General features: G+C 40.5%; 1 protein-coding gene across 5 annotated transcripts in view; it reads left to right on the top strand.

Annotated features, from left to right (window-relative positions):
- Positions 1-14,192, top strand: part of MCTP1 (multiple C2 and transmembrane domain containing 1) — a 246,706-nt gene extending 232,514 nt beyond the window's left edge. For 3 of the 5 annotated variants that reach the window (XM_072359050.1, XM_072359049.1, XM_072359053.1), the window contains 5 exons: positions 294-356; positions 4,170-4,279; positions 7,663-7,772; positions 11,185-11,282; positions 12,151-14,192. In XM_072359050.1, the coding sequence (XP_072215151.1) occupies positions 294-356; positions 4,170-4,279; positions 7,663-7,772; positions 11,185-11,282; positions 12,151-12,222 (453 nt within the window). In that variant the 3' untranslated portion in view covers positions 12,223-14,192. The remainder of the gene's footprint in view (positions 1-293; positions 357-4,169; positions 4,280-7,662; positions 7,773-11,184; positions 11,283-12,150) is intronic. The other 2 variants (XM_072359052.1, XM_072359051.1) reach the window with 1 other exon arrangement.
- Positions 14,193-21,227: the final 7,035 nt, after the last annotated feature.

Genomic DNA, 21,227 nt, shown 5'->3' with positions numbered 1-21,227 from the left:
CTCAGTTATAATTGTCTACGATAACCCTGAGATATGATGTCTATGTTAAACTGTGCTAGCACTGTGGAAGGCCCTTTCTGACTGTTCTTTTTCAGAATGGTTCAAAACTATCCAGGCTTTTTTTGTTGTTATTGATGATAAGAGAAGAACAGATGCTGGTATGTGATGCTGCAGTTTGTCAGTATTTAAAATATCTAATAGTATATGGTCTGAAGAATAATAAGATGGCTTAGTGGAAGGGTGGGATCTTACAAATTGTTAAGCTCCCATTGAAGAATTTTAATCTCTTCAAGAGTCTTCCCAGAAGTGACAAGATAACATGGTTATGGTACTGCACAAGTGTCATCCTTCTAGAGGTAAGAACGGTTAAAACAACCTGACCTTCTCTGTTCACTGCAGACACAATGGAGGAGGCCTGTTTCAGGTCACCTGGTGTATCTTTCCAGGTCCTATAGAACATGCAGCTTTACCTCATGGTCTTACTTCCAAAGTCTGCTTGAATATAACAGTACTGTCATGGTTGCCTGCCCTCTTTCCATTTCCCTGATAAAAAGACAAGATAATGACTTACTCCTGTATCCATCACCAGGTCTTTAGCCTGGAGGAGATCAAATGCCTATAGTTGAATCCAATATGCAATAGTTGAATCCAACAGCCACTGTCTCCAAGCCCTCTGCAGGAAGTACTAATGAATCCTGCATAGCACTTTTTCTACCAACATTCTGGACCTACTGCTCAGAGGTCTGCCAGATGCTGCAGCCCTGCACGTGGCTTGCACTCTGACTCAGAAATGATGTGAATGCACACAGATGGGGCAGCTCTGCTGTGGAGACCAATTGTTAGTTGAAATAAACTGTAGTGATCCTCATCAAAATATTCCTATTATTCAAGTAATGAGATTTACAAATCTTTTACTAGCAGCCAAGGAATGACTAGAGTGATTCCTCACTGACCTCGCTGTCACCAATGATTTTGTAGCCACATGTAAGTGACACAAGCAAAGAACAGTGCACATCTTCTTGTGGCCAAGTGACAAGACAATACCACTTTCTTAGAACACACTGCGTGAATATATAGGTCCTAGCCAGTAATTATACGATGTCCTTTCTGTGTTCTTATCAGTCTGGTATTGTCTCAGTCACTTTGGTTTGTACAGCAGCGCTTTATCAAAATCCCTTGGACAGCAAGGGATGTTTTTGGAAGATTGTTGTTCAGAGCATCTCTTCAAAGTTTCAAGATTTTTCATATTCTGGATGAAACAATCAGATTTTGTATGATTTTTGTTTTCATGACCAAACCTTTCTCTCCAACATCTCAGTTAACTAATAGGACAGTTGCCTAACATAAGCTCCAACACAGCAGTTTATTGACAGGATAGTTATCTACCATAAGATCTTTATTCTCTGTCCTAGAGATATCTCCTATCACTTAAAGCTCTTTTATTTATTTCTCCTGCTTTAACTTTCTTTTGGAATATTTGTTTTGTAAATGCACTTCAGCCTAGAGGAGAGAGAGGCTTGGGCTTGGAGATGTAATCCTTTCCTAAATCACCGTGTTTTATCATGGGGCCAGAGTCACAGTGCACCAAATAAAGAGATTCAGACAACATGTGTTGTACTCAGAATCAGCTCCATACAATCTAGAGCAAGTCATTTACTTTGTTTTGCTTTACTGAATAAAAAATAAGAGTTTTGGTTGAAATCCATATACAAGAATTAAATATTATTATTGGCCAAGCAGTATATCAATCTGTAATGTACATTTTACTGCAGAGTGGGAAGAGGACTTGGTTTCAAGTCTTTGTGTTCATTCCCCTTTGTAAATTCCAGTCAGACTGTCAACATCAATTTGACATTGCTTTCACAGTTTATAGTTAAATCCATCCCCCAGCAAACATCTTGCTTTTCAGATACCTTAAGCCTTCTGCAAGCAAACAAATCACGGAAATTAAATAGCAATAAAGCTGTTGATAGCTTTGTATAATAAATTTTATCTACTATTTAAATGGCAATTATTTCCAGAAACTTGGCAATTGTAGCCATACAAAAGATGAAACTGATTCCAGTCACAGCCCATCTTTCTTTGGAAAGGGAATATCAGTAGTGTTTGATAAATGGACTATTAAGAACCTTGGTTTGCTCATGGTGGATCGTAAGTTGTATTTACTAACGCAGTATCTTGCTGGAAGAAAATAAGTGTAGCCTTTCCCTAGCCCAGATTGTTTTCCCCACAAATCTCTGGAGAAAGAAATAAAAAACAGCTAATAGTTGTAGGGCATGTGGAATTAGTTTAAGTAAAGCTGAGCCCTGATCCTTTTGAATGCCTCTACTTTCCTGTGCTGTTTTGTCTATTCCTTCCTTAGAATGTGTCAGCAAGTTTTCTGTACATTCAGAAAGTGCAGGAAATGGAAATAGTGACTCTTTTCTCTGACTCTTTCTTCTGTTGTTGTTGCTCTTGTGTGTGTGTGTGTTTTGGTTAAGGGAATGATTTAAAGCAGATGTATTTTCAAAAAGAAAAGTGCAAGTTTGTCTTGTAAAATATTTTAAAAGAAAAATAGCCTCAGGACTTGTTAAAGCTGTCCCTCGGGTTCTGGAGATGTCACAGAGGGTACTGTTTTTGTAACATTTGCATAATTCTTTTCTCACACAATTTAATTATAAATCAAGATAACAGAGCAGAATTTGTATATCTACGCTGAAGAGACAAAGCTTATATATATTTAGAAGGCAGAAGGATATCTGTGATTTTTGTATGAAATATTGCCTACTTCTGCTGAATTAGAAAACATTATTTTCATGTTTCTCCGGTACTGGAAGTATGTGTTTTACATGAATGAATAGAAGAGTCTTTCCTGTTAGTAAATTGAATGCATTAGATATATTCTGCACCTCTTCAGTAGCGGTATATCTAAGGACAGTAGTGCTCTACAGCGAATTCCTCGAGGGTGTAATAAATATTAAAGAATTAATTTCAAAAGTCACTCAGCTGCGCAGAGTTAGATGTGCTACATGTTAGCAGTCATGATTGTGGTCATCTACAGAGATATTTATTTGTGATACAAATAATCTTAACTGAGAACAAAAGACCTGTCATGTTCCTTCAGAATCTGACTTTTCTTGCATCTCTGAATTGTTGGATTAAGTTACACTCAGTTATTGGAAGTAGTTTTACTATTGCTCTCTCTCTCTCTCTCTCTCTCTCTCTCTCTCTCTCTCTCCCCCTCACAGTGGTTTATTTTTCAACAACCTGTGTTTTGTATCTAAGTTCTTTCGACATCTTCACAACTCTTGACAAAATAGTTGCATAACCTGTGTCACTAGAATAACTTCAATGATCTAATATTAAGTGACATTTTCCACATATAGTCTGGCTTAGAAAGACAGTAAATATGTCAACAAAATAAGGGAACCAATATGGTGGCTGCTAATTAAGAATCAGGAGAAGAAAAGAAAAATGCAATACAGCCTACGATTTCTTAAGTGCTTGTATTTTCTGTCAGTTACAGAGACTGCTGTAGTAAGTTGTTTGTGATGACAAAATGCTGAACAGCTTTTTTTTTTTATCAAAGATTTTGCTGGTTTTTGCTAATCTTGAAATATTTTTATTATATTTCATAGTTTGGGAAAGCACTAATCAAATTTAACCTAGAAAATATAATGTGACATTAATCCACTGAAAATGTTGAGTAACACTTCTGACTTCCCCAGTAGTCAGTGAAAATGAAGAAAAATTGTTATTTTTGCCTGGAGTTATGCTTGGTTTTTAGCCCATCTAATTCAGCATTTTAGTTGAATTCTGACTTGATGCTATGGCCTGCCTGGTATTAGAAATAGACAGCTTGGAGTTATGTCTCCAGTACATTTGATATACTTGAATATTAAGGACTAGCCCAGTACTGTTTGAAATGCGCGGGTTTATGGGGTGGGTACCACATGCTGTCACACAATAAGATGGGGCTGCCCCTGTGCTGCTGTGTTCACAGCCAACGGTCTGAAGGCAGCACAGAGTGCTGAAGGGCTGGCAGAGTTTCTGTGAGCATGGTAGGTATGTGAGACTGGGTATAAGAGAGGGATCTGTGGCACAGAATGATGTGTGCCTTTCCTGTTCTAATGCATGGCATTCTTTTTACAGATTTGCTTTTGTATAATAACTATTATTCTTTCCTTTAGGACAGCGAGAAAAAAGGATTTATGGATAAACTGTATGCCATTCAAGAGGTGTGTGTCAGTGTCCAGAACATCCTTGATGATGTAGCTTCCTTTGGAGAAAGGATAAAGAAGTAAGTGCTGACATGGTGCTGAACTGTTCTCTGCTCTTGTTCATGGGAGGCTCCAGTTTTGGCTGATCTGTTCCTAAAACTCAGCTTTATTTACTTGCTCTGTGGCAGCCCTAACTTAATGACAATATTGCCAGATTAATTTGGAATTCAAAAATATATTAATTGGGAGGAAAACATCAGAATTAAGGCATTGGAGGGAAACAGAATGAGAATCTTATTGTGAATCCAACAGCAGTTACTTAATAATAAAAGATGCAGTTTTAATAAAGGAAGTAAGCAGAGCTGAAATGAGGGTTCAGGGTATGTACACGAAGGCCCATAGCATCCTGGCTTGTATCAGCAGTTCCCAGCAGGAGCAGGAAGGTGATTATCCCTCCATTCTCAGCTCTGGTGAGGCCACAGCTCAAGTATTGTGTTCAGTTTTGGGCCCCTCACTGCAAGAAAGACATTGAGGCCCTGGAGCATGTCCAGAGAAGGGCAGCAAAACTGTGAGAGGTGTGGAACATAAGTCTAATAGGGAGCTGCTGAGAAAACTTGGATGGTTCAGTCTGGGGAGGAGGCTTAGGGGAGAATTCAGCTCTTTACAACAATGTGAAGGGAGGCTGTGGTGAGGTAGAGAGGTCAGCCTCTTCTCCTAGCTAATTGTGATAGGATGAGAGGTAATAGCTTTAAGTTGAACCAAGAGAAGGTCAGGTTGGGTATAAGGAAAAATTTATTCTCTGAAAAAGTGGTGAGGTATTGAATAGGCAGCCCTGGCAGGTGGTGGAGTCACTGTCCCTGAAGCTGCTTGAGAACTATGTGGATGTGGCACTGAGGGACATAATGATGCAGATGGGCTTGGGTTGGACATGATGATCCTAGTGGATTGGACATGATGATCCAACCTTAATGATTCCATGTTTCTCCAATATGCATATTCATTTGCTGTAGATATTCTGTTTATGTAAGTTAGGAAAACCTTTTCTCTTGCATTAAATTTAATTTATAACACTTTATAGATGATATATCAGAACTGCCAACAAGTTTAGACCTTAAGCAAGAGAGGCTTGAGATTTATGACAGGAAGTTTGGTGGGTTTTTTGCATGGTCACCAAGCTGCAGTCTAAGGACTTTTAACATCAGAAGTGCTCCCTCCAGAAGCACTGTCAGCTGAGAAGCAGGGACAGAGCTGACTTGGCTTTCTGCCCTTTGAAAGCTGAGAGCAGAGACTTGCAAGATGAAGAGTCATGAGCAGAGTGTTCACATCCTGCTTTTCACTGTGGCAGAGAGGGTAGGCAGAAAGGTGTCTTGTAAGACATACAGAGTAGTCTTGCTATGAAGTTTCTGTTCATACACTTCACATGTCTTAAAGAAAAGTTAAAGCTGTGTGTTCTTGCTTGGTTTGGGTATACTCTGAGCACAAGGCAGCTGGAGTATGTTCTTTTTTTTTCCCCCACTACTCAATTCAATGTGCAGCACTTTGGTGTTCCCAGTTTCTAAGACATACACAGTTTCTAAGGCTCATACAGAGGGATATGACTCCAAAATAAATGCTGTTGTAATGCAGTTTTAGAGAATTGATATATTGGGTGGAGGTCGTGCTGCAGGAAAAGTTCTCACAGGGACACTTCCAAACAGGCCACATTCACAGCAGCAGAGGCAGATGTGAGCACAGCTTATTGCACAAGTTTTCCAGACAAGTAAAATGAACTTCTGTAAAAGAAGTCTTTTATTGGAAGACTGCTTATGGAAGTTGCCTTTATGATTAAGTTTTTCAAATTGTGCACTTTGGAAGTAGGGTTTGTTCTGTTATATACCAGATGAGAGCAACAGAATTTTCTAAGCATAGTGAGACCGAATCTTCCTATAAATCTCTGTAATTTGTTCCTAAAACTATAATGGGAAACCTGTACTGAATGCTGTGCTAACACAGCACATAAGGAGGTTTGCTAAGTGAGGAGCCAGTGTTCCCACACATGGCATGTCTGTGATCCATTGCACAAAGCCGAGTCACAGGAACATGAGCAGACCCTCAACCTTCTGTTCATCCCAAATGCATGCAGAAGAGGGGAAAAGAGCAGGTGTCCCTTGAGGAGAGCAGGAGTGATCCCACACCAAGTGACACTACATAATGTTCGCTCTGGAGACATGTCAAAATTGCCAGGGAGAAAAGAAGACAAATAAACACATGAAGCCAGAGCTCATTATGAAAAATATGGCTAGCAATTCAGATAATTGCAATTATTCAGCCAGAGAAGCCAAAATAATGTAATCGCACTGATTGGGCATATAGTTAGTGGTAATACTTTAAAGAGTATCATCAAGCTACTTAGAGCCAAAGCTGCATTTTCCCTCTGCATAAATGTCACGCTGCACCTTTGACATGGTGGTGCTTTCATGGCGCAATCCCACCGAGTCAAGCTCCCTGCACTGGTGTTCCCATGGGACACACATCTAAGTTGTCCATCTGTCCTTTCTCTCTTCCCTGCCTGTAGAGACTGCGGAGCCACCGCATGGCTATTTCTATACTCATTAGTTTTCACTTATTCTGCCTATACATCAACCTCTGAAAAATGAGGCAATCAGAAGATTTTTGTTTCGTTCTGTTTTTTAATCAAGTAATAGAATATCAAGTAATAGAATTTTGATCTCTTTTAAAGTAATATTTAATTGGGCTTTTTTGTAAAGTCAGTGCCATTAAACTCTGGTGGGATCCCAGAAGTTCTCCTCCTTTATTCAAAGAATATCCATTTGATTTGATTTATCTGGAATGATGAAGTTTTTTGTGTGCCTTTTCCTGTAATGTACTTTAACTTACGCTGTTTCTCCTCCCCTGTTTTTTTGTTTTGTTTTGTTTTGTTTTTAAGCTTCCTTGATTTTTCTCCTGCTTACTCAAAGCAGGGTAATTTTCTTGCCCTTTTTTCATCCCCTGCTGTTGTATCTTCCCTGGCTTCAGGACCAATTGTTCTGTCTCCTCCTTTTCCTAACTTTCTTCCTACTTCCTGCCCCTGCTGGTCAAGCAAAAATGAGCTGAAAATGGAGATCCCTGTTGACAGAGCAAATACATAATCAGGGACAGGAAATGTTTTGTCCAGTGCTGAAACTGGGGGCAAGCATGGAAATTTATAAAGTTGAGCGCACTTCCTTTGGAAGAGGTGGGCAGCTGGGCCATGGAGACATGCTATACAGTGGCACAGTTGTGATGCCAGGACATCCTTTCTTTTTACCTGAGAATGGATCCAAACAGTCTTCCTGATGTCCAGCACCCGTGCCTTCATCTGTAGCTTGAGTCTGTTGTCACTAATGGAAACTGCAACTCCTCCTAGGCTATTTCCACCCAGTGTGCATTTTATTATTGACTGTCAGGTGACCAAAGCTCTGACTTTTGTTTCTCTTTCATTTAGCACGTTCAACTGGACTGTCCCATTCCTGAGCTGGCTGGCAATTGTTGCCCTTTGTGTGTTCACAGTCATCCTGTATTTCATTCCACTGAGATACATTGTCCTTGTCTGGGGTAAGTAAAGCCCTTTTTTAACTGTCTGTGCCACTTAGAAAAATCTGTTTTTTAAGGGATGACTTACATTGTCAGTACTTTTCTGTGTTTATGGTCATGAAGCTTCCTTATGATGGAAACAGACAGGTTAGTTAAAAATCACAACTGTGTTAAGATTTAGGCCCACCTGCAAAATGCATTTTTCTTGGCTGGCATTCTGGACTTCATCATACTATAAACATGTAGCCATGAGGATTCTTCATATATCAAAGTGTAGCTTTGTCTAGATATTACTCTGATTTATTTTCACCACTTATACACAAACAGGGGCATTTCAATCTATATAGTGCATTTAGGACAATATGACTGTTTTACTGCTGTACTTCATCTTGTGAAAATATATGTAAACATAGAAAAAAGAAGCCTGTTTAAAAGGTCACCTTTAGTTTGAGGGAAAGATGCACATTGTGTCTGGCCAGTTGATAATGAAATGAAACTTAGAACCTGCAGCACAGGTCTTGGGGTTGGAACTGTGATTGAGCCAAACTCTCATTACTTCTCCTTATGTTTATACTGATTTTAAACAGTACCACTAATTCATCTGTTGTAAATTATACTGCTAAATTTGCATTTGTTCATTTCTTATACATCGTACATCACCAGCAGCTGTATGCTTACCTAAGTAGTGTAAAGTTGTGAAGAACGCTGTCTCTGTTAAATCCTTTCTAATAGAAACAATCATGCCCTTGTAAAGAACTTGTGAATCTGATGAACATAAAATCATCAAAATTACTTCAAAGGGTATGTTTATTGTATATCAGCCAGGATTGGTATTATTCTTGCAGAGCCTTTACAAATAGTAAAGTGCAGCAGAATACACAAAATAGAGAAGTACAAGTGATGAGGATTTGAACCAAAGAAAGAACTAAAAGAAGCAAATATGTAGTTTTCCATAGTGTCTTTTCTTGCATGGGAATTTCATTTATTCCCATACCTCATGTCACTTGGATGCAACTCGCATTTTTAGTTTATTCCCAGATTTGCTCTCTTCCTACCACAGACAAGATGCTAGGCTTTTTGTTTAAAGTACTTGGCCTTTCTTCTTTGGAGGTTTTGTTGAGCAGATCTGGGCTCTTATACATTCAACGTCATACATTACCTTCATTTTATGCAACAATTTAAGCTTATAATTCCCCTCCAAGACCCCAAAAAAGTCAGCATTTGAAAGACTATGGACAGCAGCCCCCCTGCAATACCTTGTGAGGTTCTACTCTTCACACAGAAATCTGTGTTTATGTCTCTGTCTCAAGTAAGAGAAAGCCTCTCCTCTCAAACTTGAATCCATGCCTCCCAAAATGCAAATTAGTAATTTAATCACTAATTATTTTAGGTGCACCTTGCTCTTTCCCTTTTTTATTTCTGCATCTCAGAAGTTACCTGGTCGTATGATTTCAATCATCTCACTAGGGATTTCAGCTCCACATTTTTCATTTGCATTTCAGTTCAGGCAGGCTCTTGTTGAGCAAATATGTGGGGTTACCTATTTGTCTTCCATCATGCGAGAAGACCAGAGAGGTTCTGCATGGCTGTGGTTCTAGCAATTGATCCTCCTCAAGGATTAAATGCATTAGCAGAGCAGCATGTCATACCATGTGAAGGGAGTAGCTCCCCTTTTAGAAATGTAGCATTCCAAACACGACTGCTTTCTCTGTTATGTTTCTAGCCTCACCTTTGTATATACATTTGTTCATCCCATTTGTATATCCTGCACTTGAAAGGAATCATCTCTGTTGCTTGACTTTCGTCCATAGGAAACCAAGCGTCTCTGTAGTGGCATCTGTCCATGCTGTTCTCTAGGAAGGCAGATGGTTTATTTTTATGAAAATTCCTCCACACTGTGGCTGATCATATGTATAGCTGTCTTTCTCCTGTGCATCTGTAGGAACGACCTGTTCCTGCCTGCTCTGGAAAGAAATTCTCAGTTCTTTGCCTCCTAGCTGTTTTTCTCTTCAGCAGGCTCTTGGTCCTTCAGCCAGTGCTGCATTAGCCCCACTGGAACAAGAACCACATTTGCACTCTAATCCCAGCAGTGCAAAGTCCTGGTTGATGCTACAGTTGTTTATGTATTAAAGAGTATGAAGAAAATAACTTTATACTGAAACTTTTCAATCTTTTAGAATAGGCCTAATCCTCTTGTTGCATTTTGTTTCCTATCATCCTGGCTCATATGTTCTGCTCTTCTCTTTTCTCAAGCCTTGCTTCTGCATGCATTTGCTTTCACAGTGTCTTTTCATTGAGTAACAACATATAAGGTAGGTCTGTTTAATTCCTGAGTTCACCAGTGGGTGTTCCAATGGCCATTTGTGATAAACAGTTGGGCAGACCTTGAATTTCTTAGTAACATGCTGATGGAAAGGATCTTCTTCAATAAACGTCTTTGAATTCCACATGTTCATTTCCAGTATTCATTGTTCAATCTCTTGATAACGGTATTGCAGCAGTCTTCTGTCTTCATCAGAGGGCTGAAAATTCATTCAGTGAGAGTCCATGGGCATTTCCAAGACTGCTGCTGCTTCTGCACCATGTTCTGAAGCTTTATGCCCCTGCTAAGGCTTTCTAAAAGTCCCCAAAGATGTCTTGAAAGATAAACTGAATTACCAGCAATGCGGCCTTGATAAATTACACAGAGCAGCATCTTTTCAAACAGCTTTCTCCTGCTCAACTGAGAATCTGTGCAGTTTGTACCATTCCTAGTCATGACTTAGATGTGTGTTTCCAGCGCCCACACACAATACTCTCATGAAAACTGCATGAATCTAAGATTATATTTCATGGTACATATACAAAGATAAGTTAAAAAGCTTACTTTTATCACAGCTAAGGGAGGATTTTCTTGGTGCTTTTTAATGCTGTTTGCCAGTTGGCATTGGAAAGCTATGTTTAGAAGAGCCATTGTGTCCATTCTCTCTGTGGAATCATATCATCTGTATCTGTCATTAACAGACAGAGGTTTGTGTTACTTCTTCCTTCAGCCTTCATATGGTGAGCTACTTCCCATCTGCTTGATCAGTAGACAGATATTCCTTTTATTTAACCTGTTATTAAGCCTTCCATTACTAGTCCGATCCATCTTAGGGATGGGGCACATGTTATTCCTCTCCTCCTCCTAACTTTTGCATAATGAACACGGTTCTCATTGCAAAGAGAGTTCTAGGTCAGATTTGTTTTTAAAGCTTGCACTTTGAATTAGAGGGAACCACAGCAGCAGATGATGGCTGCTAGAACATGTGTTTATGGTTTGTGCATTCGTTCTTCAGGCTTGGAAACTGATCCTAAGTTATTTCTCAGGACTTGCTCTGTATATATATCTACTGTATATATCTACTGAGTGAAAAAGATGACTGCAGTAACATTTGAATGCTCCCTTCTGCAGGTATCAATAAATTTACAAAGAAGCTTCGAAGTCCGTATGCAATTGATAACAACGAGCTACTTGACTTTCTGTCCAGAGTTCCTTCAGATGTGCAAGTGGTGTGTATAGTTTTTAAGCTTCTAAATGTTAGTTTAACAGATGACATCATGATTTTCTGATTTAATAAATAAACAAATTAAATAAATCAATAAATAAATGTTTATACTTTAATTTTATTGATTTGATTTCACTTTCTTTGACTTAAAGAAATTGAAACTCGAGTGTGGTGAAAGCCATGAATTTTAAGAAATCTGGTACTTTGTCTTGCAAGCAGTTATCTGCTGTCTCCCTTATGCTTACAGGAAATCTGTAAGAATACAAGTATTTGGGAGTTGTTTGTAGCTGCTAGAACTTGTGCTGAGTGGCCTCCGGGGATGAGGCACTGCAGTCATTTTTTGCAGGAAACACTGCTGCCTTGGGCCACTCAGGCACACAGAAAGGCCAGTGGAGGGTCAAAGAATGCCAGGAGCCAGTGTCCTGTGCTGAACACATAAATGATGATAGTCTTACCATATTTTTGGCAGTGGTTTCAGGTCAGAGCTGGTGTAAATAAGAGGCGCATGTGCACATGCCTGATGTGAATCTGATCCTGCCTTTGTTAGGCCTTGAAACAAACTGCAAAGAATATTCATTCAGCTCCTGAGATGGTAGTGTTTGTTTTCTTTCACATCTCATAGCCTTTTTAAAGCTTACATCAGTAGAGTCTTACTTCCTGACAGGATTTTCCTAATTGTGTTTTTCTTTCTTACTTCAGAACTGTATCATTCTGTTGTTGAAGTGTAGCTGTAGATTCCACGTAGTTTGCAGAGCGATGGTTTTCCCTGCTTTTTTTTCATTTCACCTTGGCAAAAAAATAGAATCTCTTTCTTTCTTTCTTTCTCTAGCAGGTGCCCAACTGACCAGTTTCTAAATGTTGTGTTGAAACAGGTGCAATATCATGAACTGAAACAAGATCCCAGTCACAGCCCAAGCAAGAGGAAGAAAAACAATCCCGGCTAGAAACTAGCATCTTCTGGGGGACAACAAAAGAAGAAGCCTATAGCCTAAGCAGCATTTCCTTTCTCTAAGCTTTTTATTTATTTTGCCTTTTTTTCTAATGGGGAGAATTTGTAAATACTATATAAATGTGTTTTTCATTGAATATATACTTAGCACTGTAAAGACACGTTTAATGAAGGTTTCAAGTAAGGCTGTTGCTGTTTGAATAGCATAAGATGTTGAAGAAGTCAATGTAGAATGGTAAAAACACACTGCTCCTCACTGGTCAGACAGATCTGAAATATTCAAATCATGCCAATGAAATCTACAAAAGGTATCAGTTTAAATCTGACTCAGAAGTTCTGTCAGATTTTATTTGTGAACCGTAATATTTTTATCCAGGAAGTCAGCGTTAAAGTTTTCTATGTTTTATACATCTCAACAGAAATACAAGGTAGTGAAACCTACTGCACTTAAGTTTTAGTAGTTTTTTTTTCAACTCCAGACCCTGGTGTTAACCTCTGGTGCAATGTACTCCTGTGCAGTAGGGCTACTTAGAAGATAATGAGAAACTCCAAGCGCAAATCTCTCTTTGGAGCTCCCCAGTGAAGTTCCTCCCATTCTAATCATTCCATTATAAGACCTGAAAATCTCTGTTTCTCTCAAAATACTGCCAGGTTTGTAATTGATTGCCTGTCTGATTTTTTTATACGTACCCGTGATCTTCATTTGTACTGCATAGTTTAGTGAATTAAGCCCATAGTTCTGCTGTATTGGAAATACTATCAGATTATCTCCATGTTGCTTTGGGTGTCATGCTATGAACACCTTTTGTGCATGTGAATATTTTACTACGGAAATCTTGCAGAAAATGTTTTTGCTTTCAAAACACAAGATCATATTATATGTGCTCTATGCTACAACACATTATCTGTTACCGGTGTGAAATATAGAGTAGAGGAAATTATGCAGTTATGGTTAAACTGATATACCTACTGTTTTTTTAGCTGATCACATCTTCAGTTCTGATAACAACTGTGCCCTACTGCATGGAAACTGCATTGTTTTATGAATGGAACAGAACTTAGAATAGGAAAGGTTTACATTTCAATGGTTTTAGTGGCCACTGCGTAAAGAGTGCTTGGGGATATATTCTGATTCCGCTTGTAGACTTCCATGCTCAGCTCCCTGGGTAGTGAGCAGAGAGTTCATTCCAAGGGGACTTTCTGTGCACAGCTCTTAGTCGTAGCTCCTGGTGACTCTAAAGGGGATTTCTGCCCTGGGGAGGCTGCAGAACTCCATCCTCCAGAGGAGTTTTCCATGTTGTTCTCCATGGGTTACCTCTCGTTGGTTGCAATTGCTGATAAAGTTATATTGCACTACTCTGACAATACTTTTTGAAGAGACTATTTAGAAATACTTTGCAAGCAGATGTATATATCTTTGTCTAAAGAGTTCTATGTTAGTTGCATTGCTCCTGAAAGGTCATTCTGAATTTATTTTACAGATACATTGATAGCCAATTTCTGACGTAAGAGTTATTTTGATCTTGTTTCTTGTGTTTGAAAAAATGCCAATCAACCATTCTGTAGAGAAGCCTTAGGCCTAAATATGCTATTGTTACATCATGATTTTAAATGAATTTATTTGCATAACTTATGTAGCCACCTTTTCACTTTGTGTTTCCCAAAGAGTAACTTGCTATTCATGACAACAGATTTATTTATGAGCCTTGTTTAAAAAAAAAAAAAAAAAAGCAAACTTTTGACCTGACAATGTGCAAATGTTTGTTGCCAGTTTTTGGTTTTGCTTAGTTCTTCGATACATCGCAAGCCTTGTACCTTCTTAAAAGTGCCCATCATTCTGTGTGCGACCTCCAGCTGAGTTATTTTGTTTTTGTTTTTCCTGTACTTGATTTCAGATGTCTTCTTTGGTGGTTATGTCTTGAACACACGTTTTCTGCATTAAACACAGTTTTATGCATCTCTCTACTTACTGCTGAATGCAACTTTTTTGTAGTCCTGCGGTGTCATCACACAGGTGGAATGAGGGGCAAGTGTTTGAAAACACTGTATGTCTGTGTGCAAGGCTTCTGTGTGCTAAGCCTCCAAATATGGAAGCAGAGGGTGGGGAGAATGTCAGTTTCATCAGTTTCTGCTAAGTCACCATTAATGTTCAGAACTCATCTACTGAACTCACTGAAAATGTAATGTACAGAAGTAGAACTGACTCAGAGCACATGGATTAAATGGATCAACTGCATCTTATCCTTGCCACGAAGGGGCATTTTAAAATTATGTTTTAAAATATTTTGTCTATGCTTGTCAATATTTTAAGTTTCTGTTTGTGGGAGAGGCTTCTTTAGAAGTTTGGTCTAGTCTTATTCTGTAAGTATTTCAGTGTTACTTTGATTTCTATATGGATGCCGAAGTCAGTTCCTTCTTAGATTTGCCTGGTATTATTGCTTAGCAGCTTTTCCATGCATAAGTAATCAGGAAAGAACTGTGTATCTCACTATCACAAAATGCTTTTTGCTCTAGGGAAAGAAAATGTATATGGTTCCACACTTAAAATAAGTGTTAGAGCACTCTGGATCCATTACAGGCTATTTGCCCAAGGTGCAGTTATGTTTCTGCTGAAAATTCTCAGTACAGTGACTTCTATTCAAAGTCAGAAATAACTGAAAACATTTGTAATAGCATCAGTAATCTTTAACTTGAAGATTTACAGTACTGTAAGTTAGCATTTTAAATCCAAGTGGACTAAAAAGGAAGGTGAAATTAAAAGGATAATGGAATAATAAAAAATTCATTAAGAAGGATGCGTATCTGCTAACAGGAACTCTAACAGCAAGAGGAAGAGTTGTTAGACCTGTCAGCAGTGTACTGCATGATAGTGAAGTATTTCATTCTGGCATAGGCCAGGGATGCAAAGCAAGAAGAGAAAGGAAAAATTCATTTGCTGGTCAGCATTCAAAAATCAGTGTGATGTTTGCAGCTCTCTCCCATCTGCAGGAGATCTCAACCTGCAGAAGGGCACGTTCCACCTACACCTCCTTTCTGTCTCCCTTCTGCAGGTGATGTGCTGGCAGCTGGACACAAACTTCTGTACAGTTCTGAGCTTGCTTCTCTTTCTTTGGAGGACAAACTTTTTTCCTCCCAACTGGGCTGACTTCCAGATTGCTGTGCAGCTGCTTCTATTAAAGCTGCTAATTTCCCACCCCCCACCTAAAGTGCAATTGCAAATTTTCATTAAATGCTTCCTCCTTTGGAATTTTTCAGAAATCTCACAGAGGTGAACAACCAAAGATTTAAAAGCTGAATGTAGTTGAAATTATAGGTATTTTTCAGTGTGAAGCACTGGATTTCCATCGCCTCATCGCCTTCTGCCTAATTAGAGCACAGCATAAAAGCATTGTGTCTTTCTCAGAGGAGAAATCTGACTATTCCCAAACAAAATAACAAAGTTTTAGATGGCAGCTGAGAAAAAGGTGAAGTCTTTAGAAAAGCATGCTATGCCCCACTTGGTTACTGATGGAGCAGGTGAAGTACATGTGACTGGAAGCATTGTACAGTGCATGAGGAATGTAGAAGCAAAGGTGAGAATGGCCTGAAGTAAGGGCTCACGTCCAGGTGGACTCCTGCTCTGGATGAAGAAAGGACATATCATTCCTACACAAAGAGCATCTGCCCTCAGACACCTTAACCAAACCAACCAACCAAAGCTGTCCACGGTGGCCACCATCCATAGAAATGGATGTGCATAGGCCATGCCATCTATCAGACCAGGTTGGATGCTTTTGCCCCAAGAGTTATTGGGAAGTCTTTGCTTCTTTTTTGTCACAATAATTTATCAAAGGGAGATGTTCCTTGCATGCTAAGATTTTTAGATCTTATTTAAATTAAAAATCCATGAGCTACCACTGTTTAGAAAAAGACAAGGAGAGGGGAAGGGAAGGGAAAGGAAGGGAAGGGAAGGGAAGGGAAGGGAAGGGAAGGGAAGGGAAGGGAAGGGAAGGGAAGGGAAGGGAAGGGAAGGGAAGGGAAGGGAAGGGAAGGGAAGGGAAGGGAAGGGAAGGGAAGGGAAGGGAAGGGAAGGGAAGGGAAGGGAAGGGAAGGGAAGGGAAGGGAAGGGAAGGGAAGGGAAGGGAAGGGAAGGGAAGGGAAGGGAAGGGAAGGGAAGGGAAGGGAAGGGAAGGGAAGGGAAGGGAAGGGAAGGGAAGGGAAGGGAAGGAAAGGAAAGGAAAGGAAAGGAAAGGAAAGGAAAGGAAAGGAAAGGAAAGGAAAGGAAAGGAAAGGAAAGGAAAGGAAAGGAAAGGAAAGGAAAGGAAAGGAAAGGAAAGGAAAGGAAAGGAAAAAAAAACGAAAACGATACTTCTGGTAGTTTCCTTTTTCTCAGTAAGGGTTCAGTGCTCAAGGGATGTCAGATTTAGCCATATTTTGAATGGACACATTCTGCACCAGTGGAATCTTGAGTGTCCAACTTAAAATTCTGAAAGTTTTAAATTGACTTATTTTTTTATTATTTTTTTTTTTCACTAAGGGCCATGTTTTTCTTCTCGTCACCCTTAGTACTGAATTAAATTTAAATGTCAAAAGCTTTTCTATGCTTCGGGTTGCACAATATAAAAGCCTGAAATCCTTAGCTGTGATTCATACAGTAATAAAGATTTTTTCCATTTTAATATAATCAAAGGTAACACTCAAAACTGCTTTTCTTGCTCAGCTTTTGATTAAATTACAGCAGGTGATTAAAGGAAAGGCCACAATGTTGATCATTGATATCTTTTTGATTAAAGAGTGCAGGCTAATATTTTCTGGAGTCATTTAATAAGTTGATATTGCCTGACCTTCTGTACCCTGACATAAAGACACACTCCTACAAAGTTTACTTTGCATAATTGTTCATTATTACACATGGTCTTCTCTGTGAATGTCACCAAAAAATAAAAAATAAAAAATAAAGAAAAAAAGAAAGAAGGAAAAAAGCACCTTTTAGAGACACAACTGATGAAGAAAGATCTCTAGTCAAAAGTAAGAAAGCACAGACATGCTGCATGATTATGCAAAAAACATGTTCAAATTTATACAGAGTGTTAAGCATGGAGCAGTTGTGAGGAAATGAGCAAGAGCTGGAATTCAGGACCTTACCATCCTCCCTTAATGCCTCATTACAATGGCCACAACTAACAGAAATTTGAAAAGGAAATGGAAACGTTAAATGTCACATTGTGTTATTCCTAAATATTATTTGAAAAAAGGAGGAAAGAAATGTAGTGTTGGTGTCTGCCCTAGCAGGGTACTTCCTGCAGGAGCTTACCAGCTGCACAGAGCCATGCAATGAACGTGCTCTGCTCGCTGCAGCTGTGGTGGCTGCTATCAGCTCACACAGAGGTATACAAAAAGACATCAGCTTTCTGCCCAACAAGGCACTGGAAAAGCTCTTTAAGAGATCACATGCCCAGCTCTGCTTCACATTTTAGAACCAGCCTCATTATCCAATGTTTTGGTGCACTGACTTTCCCCCAATAGCAGAAGTTTCCATCTCATAAACCAGTGTGCTCAGTGTACATCTACTCTTGACCTATAACACAGAAGAAGATTTTTCTCTGCCCCCTGAGCAAATACAGTAAAAAATGTTCTTCCTAACTCTGAGACTATCAGCCCTGGGACATGCATTAAGTGTACAAGCCATTCCTCTTGTGTTTGGATGAGTTGATGCTCACAAGTCATGGTCAGACTGGAAGAAAGAGGCCTGGAAACCACAGCAGCTGCTTCTCACAGCTACATTTCTGTTCCTCCAGCTGAGGCCACTATAAATGTGTATTGCAAAGGAGAAGCAGAAGTGAGGATGGACATGAATCATGAGGTGCATTTCTTGTAAACTAGGTGGCTGTAGGAGAATTATTATTATTACTACTATTGTTATTATTATTATTAATGAGGATTAATTAAAGAATGAAATTCTATCTGCAGAATATGTCTAGAGGTAAACATCTCACTTCAGAAGAATGTTTGGGGCAGCGGTTTGCTGTGTCAATGCAGTTTTGGAACAACTGGATGGCATCTTGAAGAAGAACTGGGAGGAGATTTCCAGGGGCACCAACCTGGCTTTATTTTCCCTTCACAACACAGCCATGTCACTTCCCTGGCATCCCTGCTGAGATCTGTAGCTCAAAGCCATGGCTAAATCAGTGCCCTCTTCCCCTGCTGCCACCCTCTTTCCCATCTCTTAATGCTAGATGTTGCTGACTGTGCTGTGGGGCTGTTCCTGCACCTTCTGGTGCCAAGGGCACTCCTTCCCACCTTGGCCCACAGCCTCCAGACACTGGACTAAAGGCTGCTGTACCCCATCTCCTCTCCTGGATGTTCCAGTCACTTCCAGTGCTGGCAACTAAACCTGACTGGGGAATCTCACTGTTCACCACATCACACCCTCCTGCTGCTTCTCTCTGTGTTGTTTTGTATTTTGGTGGGCTCCTCCTTTCTTTCGTGCATGCAATTTCTCTTTGCCTTATGTTCTTATAGACCTAATTCCTAGGCAGAATGTTCCCTAAGTTTCAGATATGGCTCTTATGTCAGCACTTTTTTTCCTGACCTCACTTGTTTCTCAGCTCTTGTTGCTGCCTTACCAGAGCTGTGCATGTTACCCATAACAGCTTACTTAGACCACACTCCTCATTGTGCTCTGCTCGCACACTCCATTCCCTCACCGCAGCTCTTCAGAGCTCTGCCCAGCCTCCCTGATGTCCACGGGCAGTTTGGAGGAGACCTTCAGGTCAATGGTCACAAACTGATGTTCTTTCAGTGCACTTAGGCCTCTCTGGAAGGTTGGTGGTGACCATGCCCACAGCAGCAGACTGGAACGGAATCATCTCCAAGGTCCCTTCCAAACTGAACCATTCTGTGATACTGAACTTCAAAAGCCATGAAACTGCAGCACTGCTGTTGGCTGCGACATGTGGCAAACCCCAGGTGGTATCTCAGCAGAAACAGGGCTTCATCTGCAGAGCCTGAAGGCAGAAGGGACCTCAGGGTCAGACTGTCAGTGCCCTCACCTTGTGGTTCCCCTGCTGCCTGCAGCAGGCCTTTGGCTGCCATGCTCCCATCTTGTTCCCGTGTGCTCACTGCAGTGGGTGCAGGTCAGTTGTGAGTTGTATTAAAATTGCTCCCCATGAAAAATCAGTCTGGAAATGAACATTAAAAGGAAAGAAAATCCACATTTAACAGAAGTAAGTTTATTCTGGGAGTTGTGTAACCATTCCATTATATTTGTATGTGTATACATATGCATCTTGCTGTCTGTTCATGGCTCTGAAATGTTGGACTTCGGGGTCTCTCTCCATTCCACTTAAATGCTTTGTACCTCTGTATGACTGGAATTGAGTTGTTATGGATATTTTGGAAAATATATAACAGAAACCATAGGAAAGCATATAACCTATTGTTTGTGAAGAATTGTATTTAAAACCAGTAATTGTATCAAAGTGCGGGTGGGAGGGAGCTGCTGGGATGAATTCTCCATGGTGGAAAAGTGGTTGCCACTGCACAGTCTGCAATCCTTGGTTCATGGCTGCAGCTTATAACTAAATGCAGCCCTGTGGGGCTACAGCACAATGCAAGCTGAGGATGTGGGGAGCCATGACTGCTGTGCGCAGTCCTGGAGCTGCAGGTGAACCTGGGAGAGCAGAGCTGAAACTGAGGGGCAGCAGGTGCCCGCTCCTCCATCTTCTTTATGGGTTGTGTACTGTGTCTGCTCTGCTGCCCTGGCTCAAGCTGCTGCATTAGTTCATCACTTTGTGTGTCATGACCTGTGTTAAAAAGAAGACGGCAATACTGCTAGACAAGGAGGAACTCTCACCTGTAGTTCTGAGTTTCTTGCAGTCTCTGCACCTCAGCCTGGATGTTAAACTCTCGTTTTGCCTCTCTTTTTGCCTCTATGGAGTGCACCTCCCACTCAGTACTGAACTGCTTGTCCATGTATGGGGGAAAGCCCATGCATCTCAGTTCTCTCATCAGCTAAATTAAATGGTGGAAAACACATGCAGATTCTTACATTATTTCCAAATAATGTGCTTTAAAATAATGCATTGTTCTTACGTTCAGCATTGAAAGCAGTTTGTCTTCTAATTTCATCCCTGTTCAGCCTGCAACAGTGGGGGACCTGCTTTTATGGGGAATTGGACTCACAGAATCACAGAATCACCAAGGTTGGAAAAGACCTACATTATCATCCAGTCCAACCATCCACCCATCACCAATAGTTCTCACCATGTCCCTCAACACAGCATCCAAACGTTCCTTGAACACCTCCAGGGTTGGTGACTCCACCACCTCCCTGGGCAGCCCATTCCACTGCCTGACCACTCTTTCAGAAAAGTACTATTATTTCCTAACCTGAATCTCCCCTGCCGCAGCTTGAAACCATTCCCTCTGGTCCTATCACCAGTTACATGAGAGAAGAGGCTGACCCCCAGCTCACCACAACCTCCCTTCAGGAAGGCATAGAGGGCAATAAGGTCTCCCCTGAGCCTCTTCTTCTGCAGACTGAACAATCCCAGCTTCTTCAGCTGCTCCTCATAAGGGCTGTGCTCCAGACCCCCCACCAGCTTTGTTGCTCTTCGTTGAACACACTCCAGTGCTTCAATGTCTCTTGCAACAAGGGGCCCAAAACTGGACACAGATGAACTGGACTTGGCAATTTCCAGAGGTCCCTTCCAACACCTACCATTCTGTGATTCTGCGATACTGTCGGAGGCAGACATTTAGCCACAGAAAGAAGAACTGAAATCAACAGGTACATGTGGACACCATATAATGAACTTTACTATCCAATGAAGGGGGTGAAAGAAGGACCTTACCATAATCAGTTTGGTGATGGGAGAGCTCTTGGCCTTCCTGTCTGAAACTGCCAATACAATGTGAGTAGCATGGATTTAGCAGTTTGACACTGCCAACCTTTGTTAGCAGGAATACCATCTCTTCAGCAACAAGTGTCTTTTGAGTGATGGAATGAGAAGGCTAAGA

This window comes from Excalfactoria chinensis, chromosome Z, assembly GCF_039878825.1.
Source record: "Excalfactoria chinensis isolate bCotChi1 chromosome Z, bCotChi1.hap2, whole genome shotgun sequence".
In the NCBI taxonomy this organism is placed as follows: Eukaryota; Metazoa; Chordata; class Aves; order Galliformes; family Phasianidae; genus Excalfactoria; species Excalfactoria chinensis.
The sequence above is the reverse complement of the archived record's forward strand: the minus strand, read 5'-3'. Positions and strand labels throughout refer to the sequence as shown.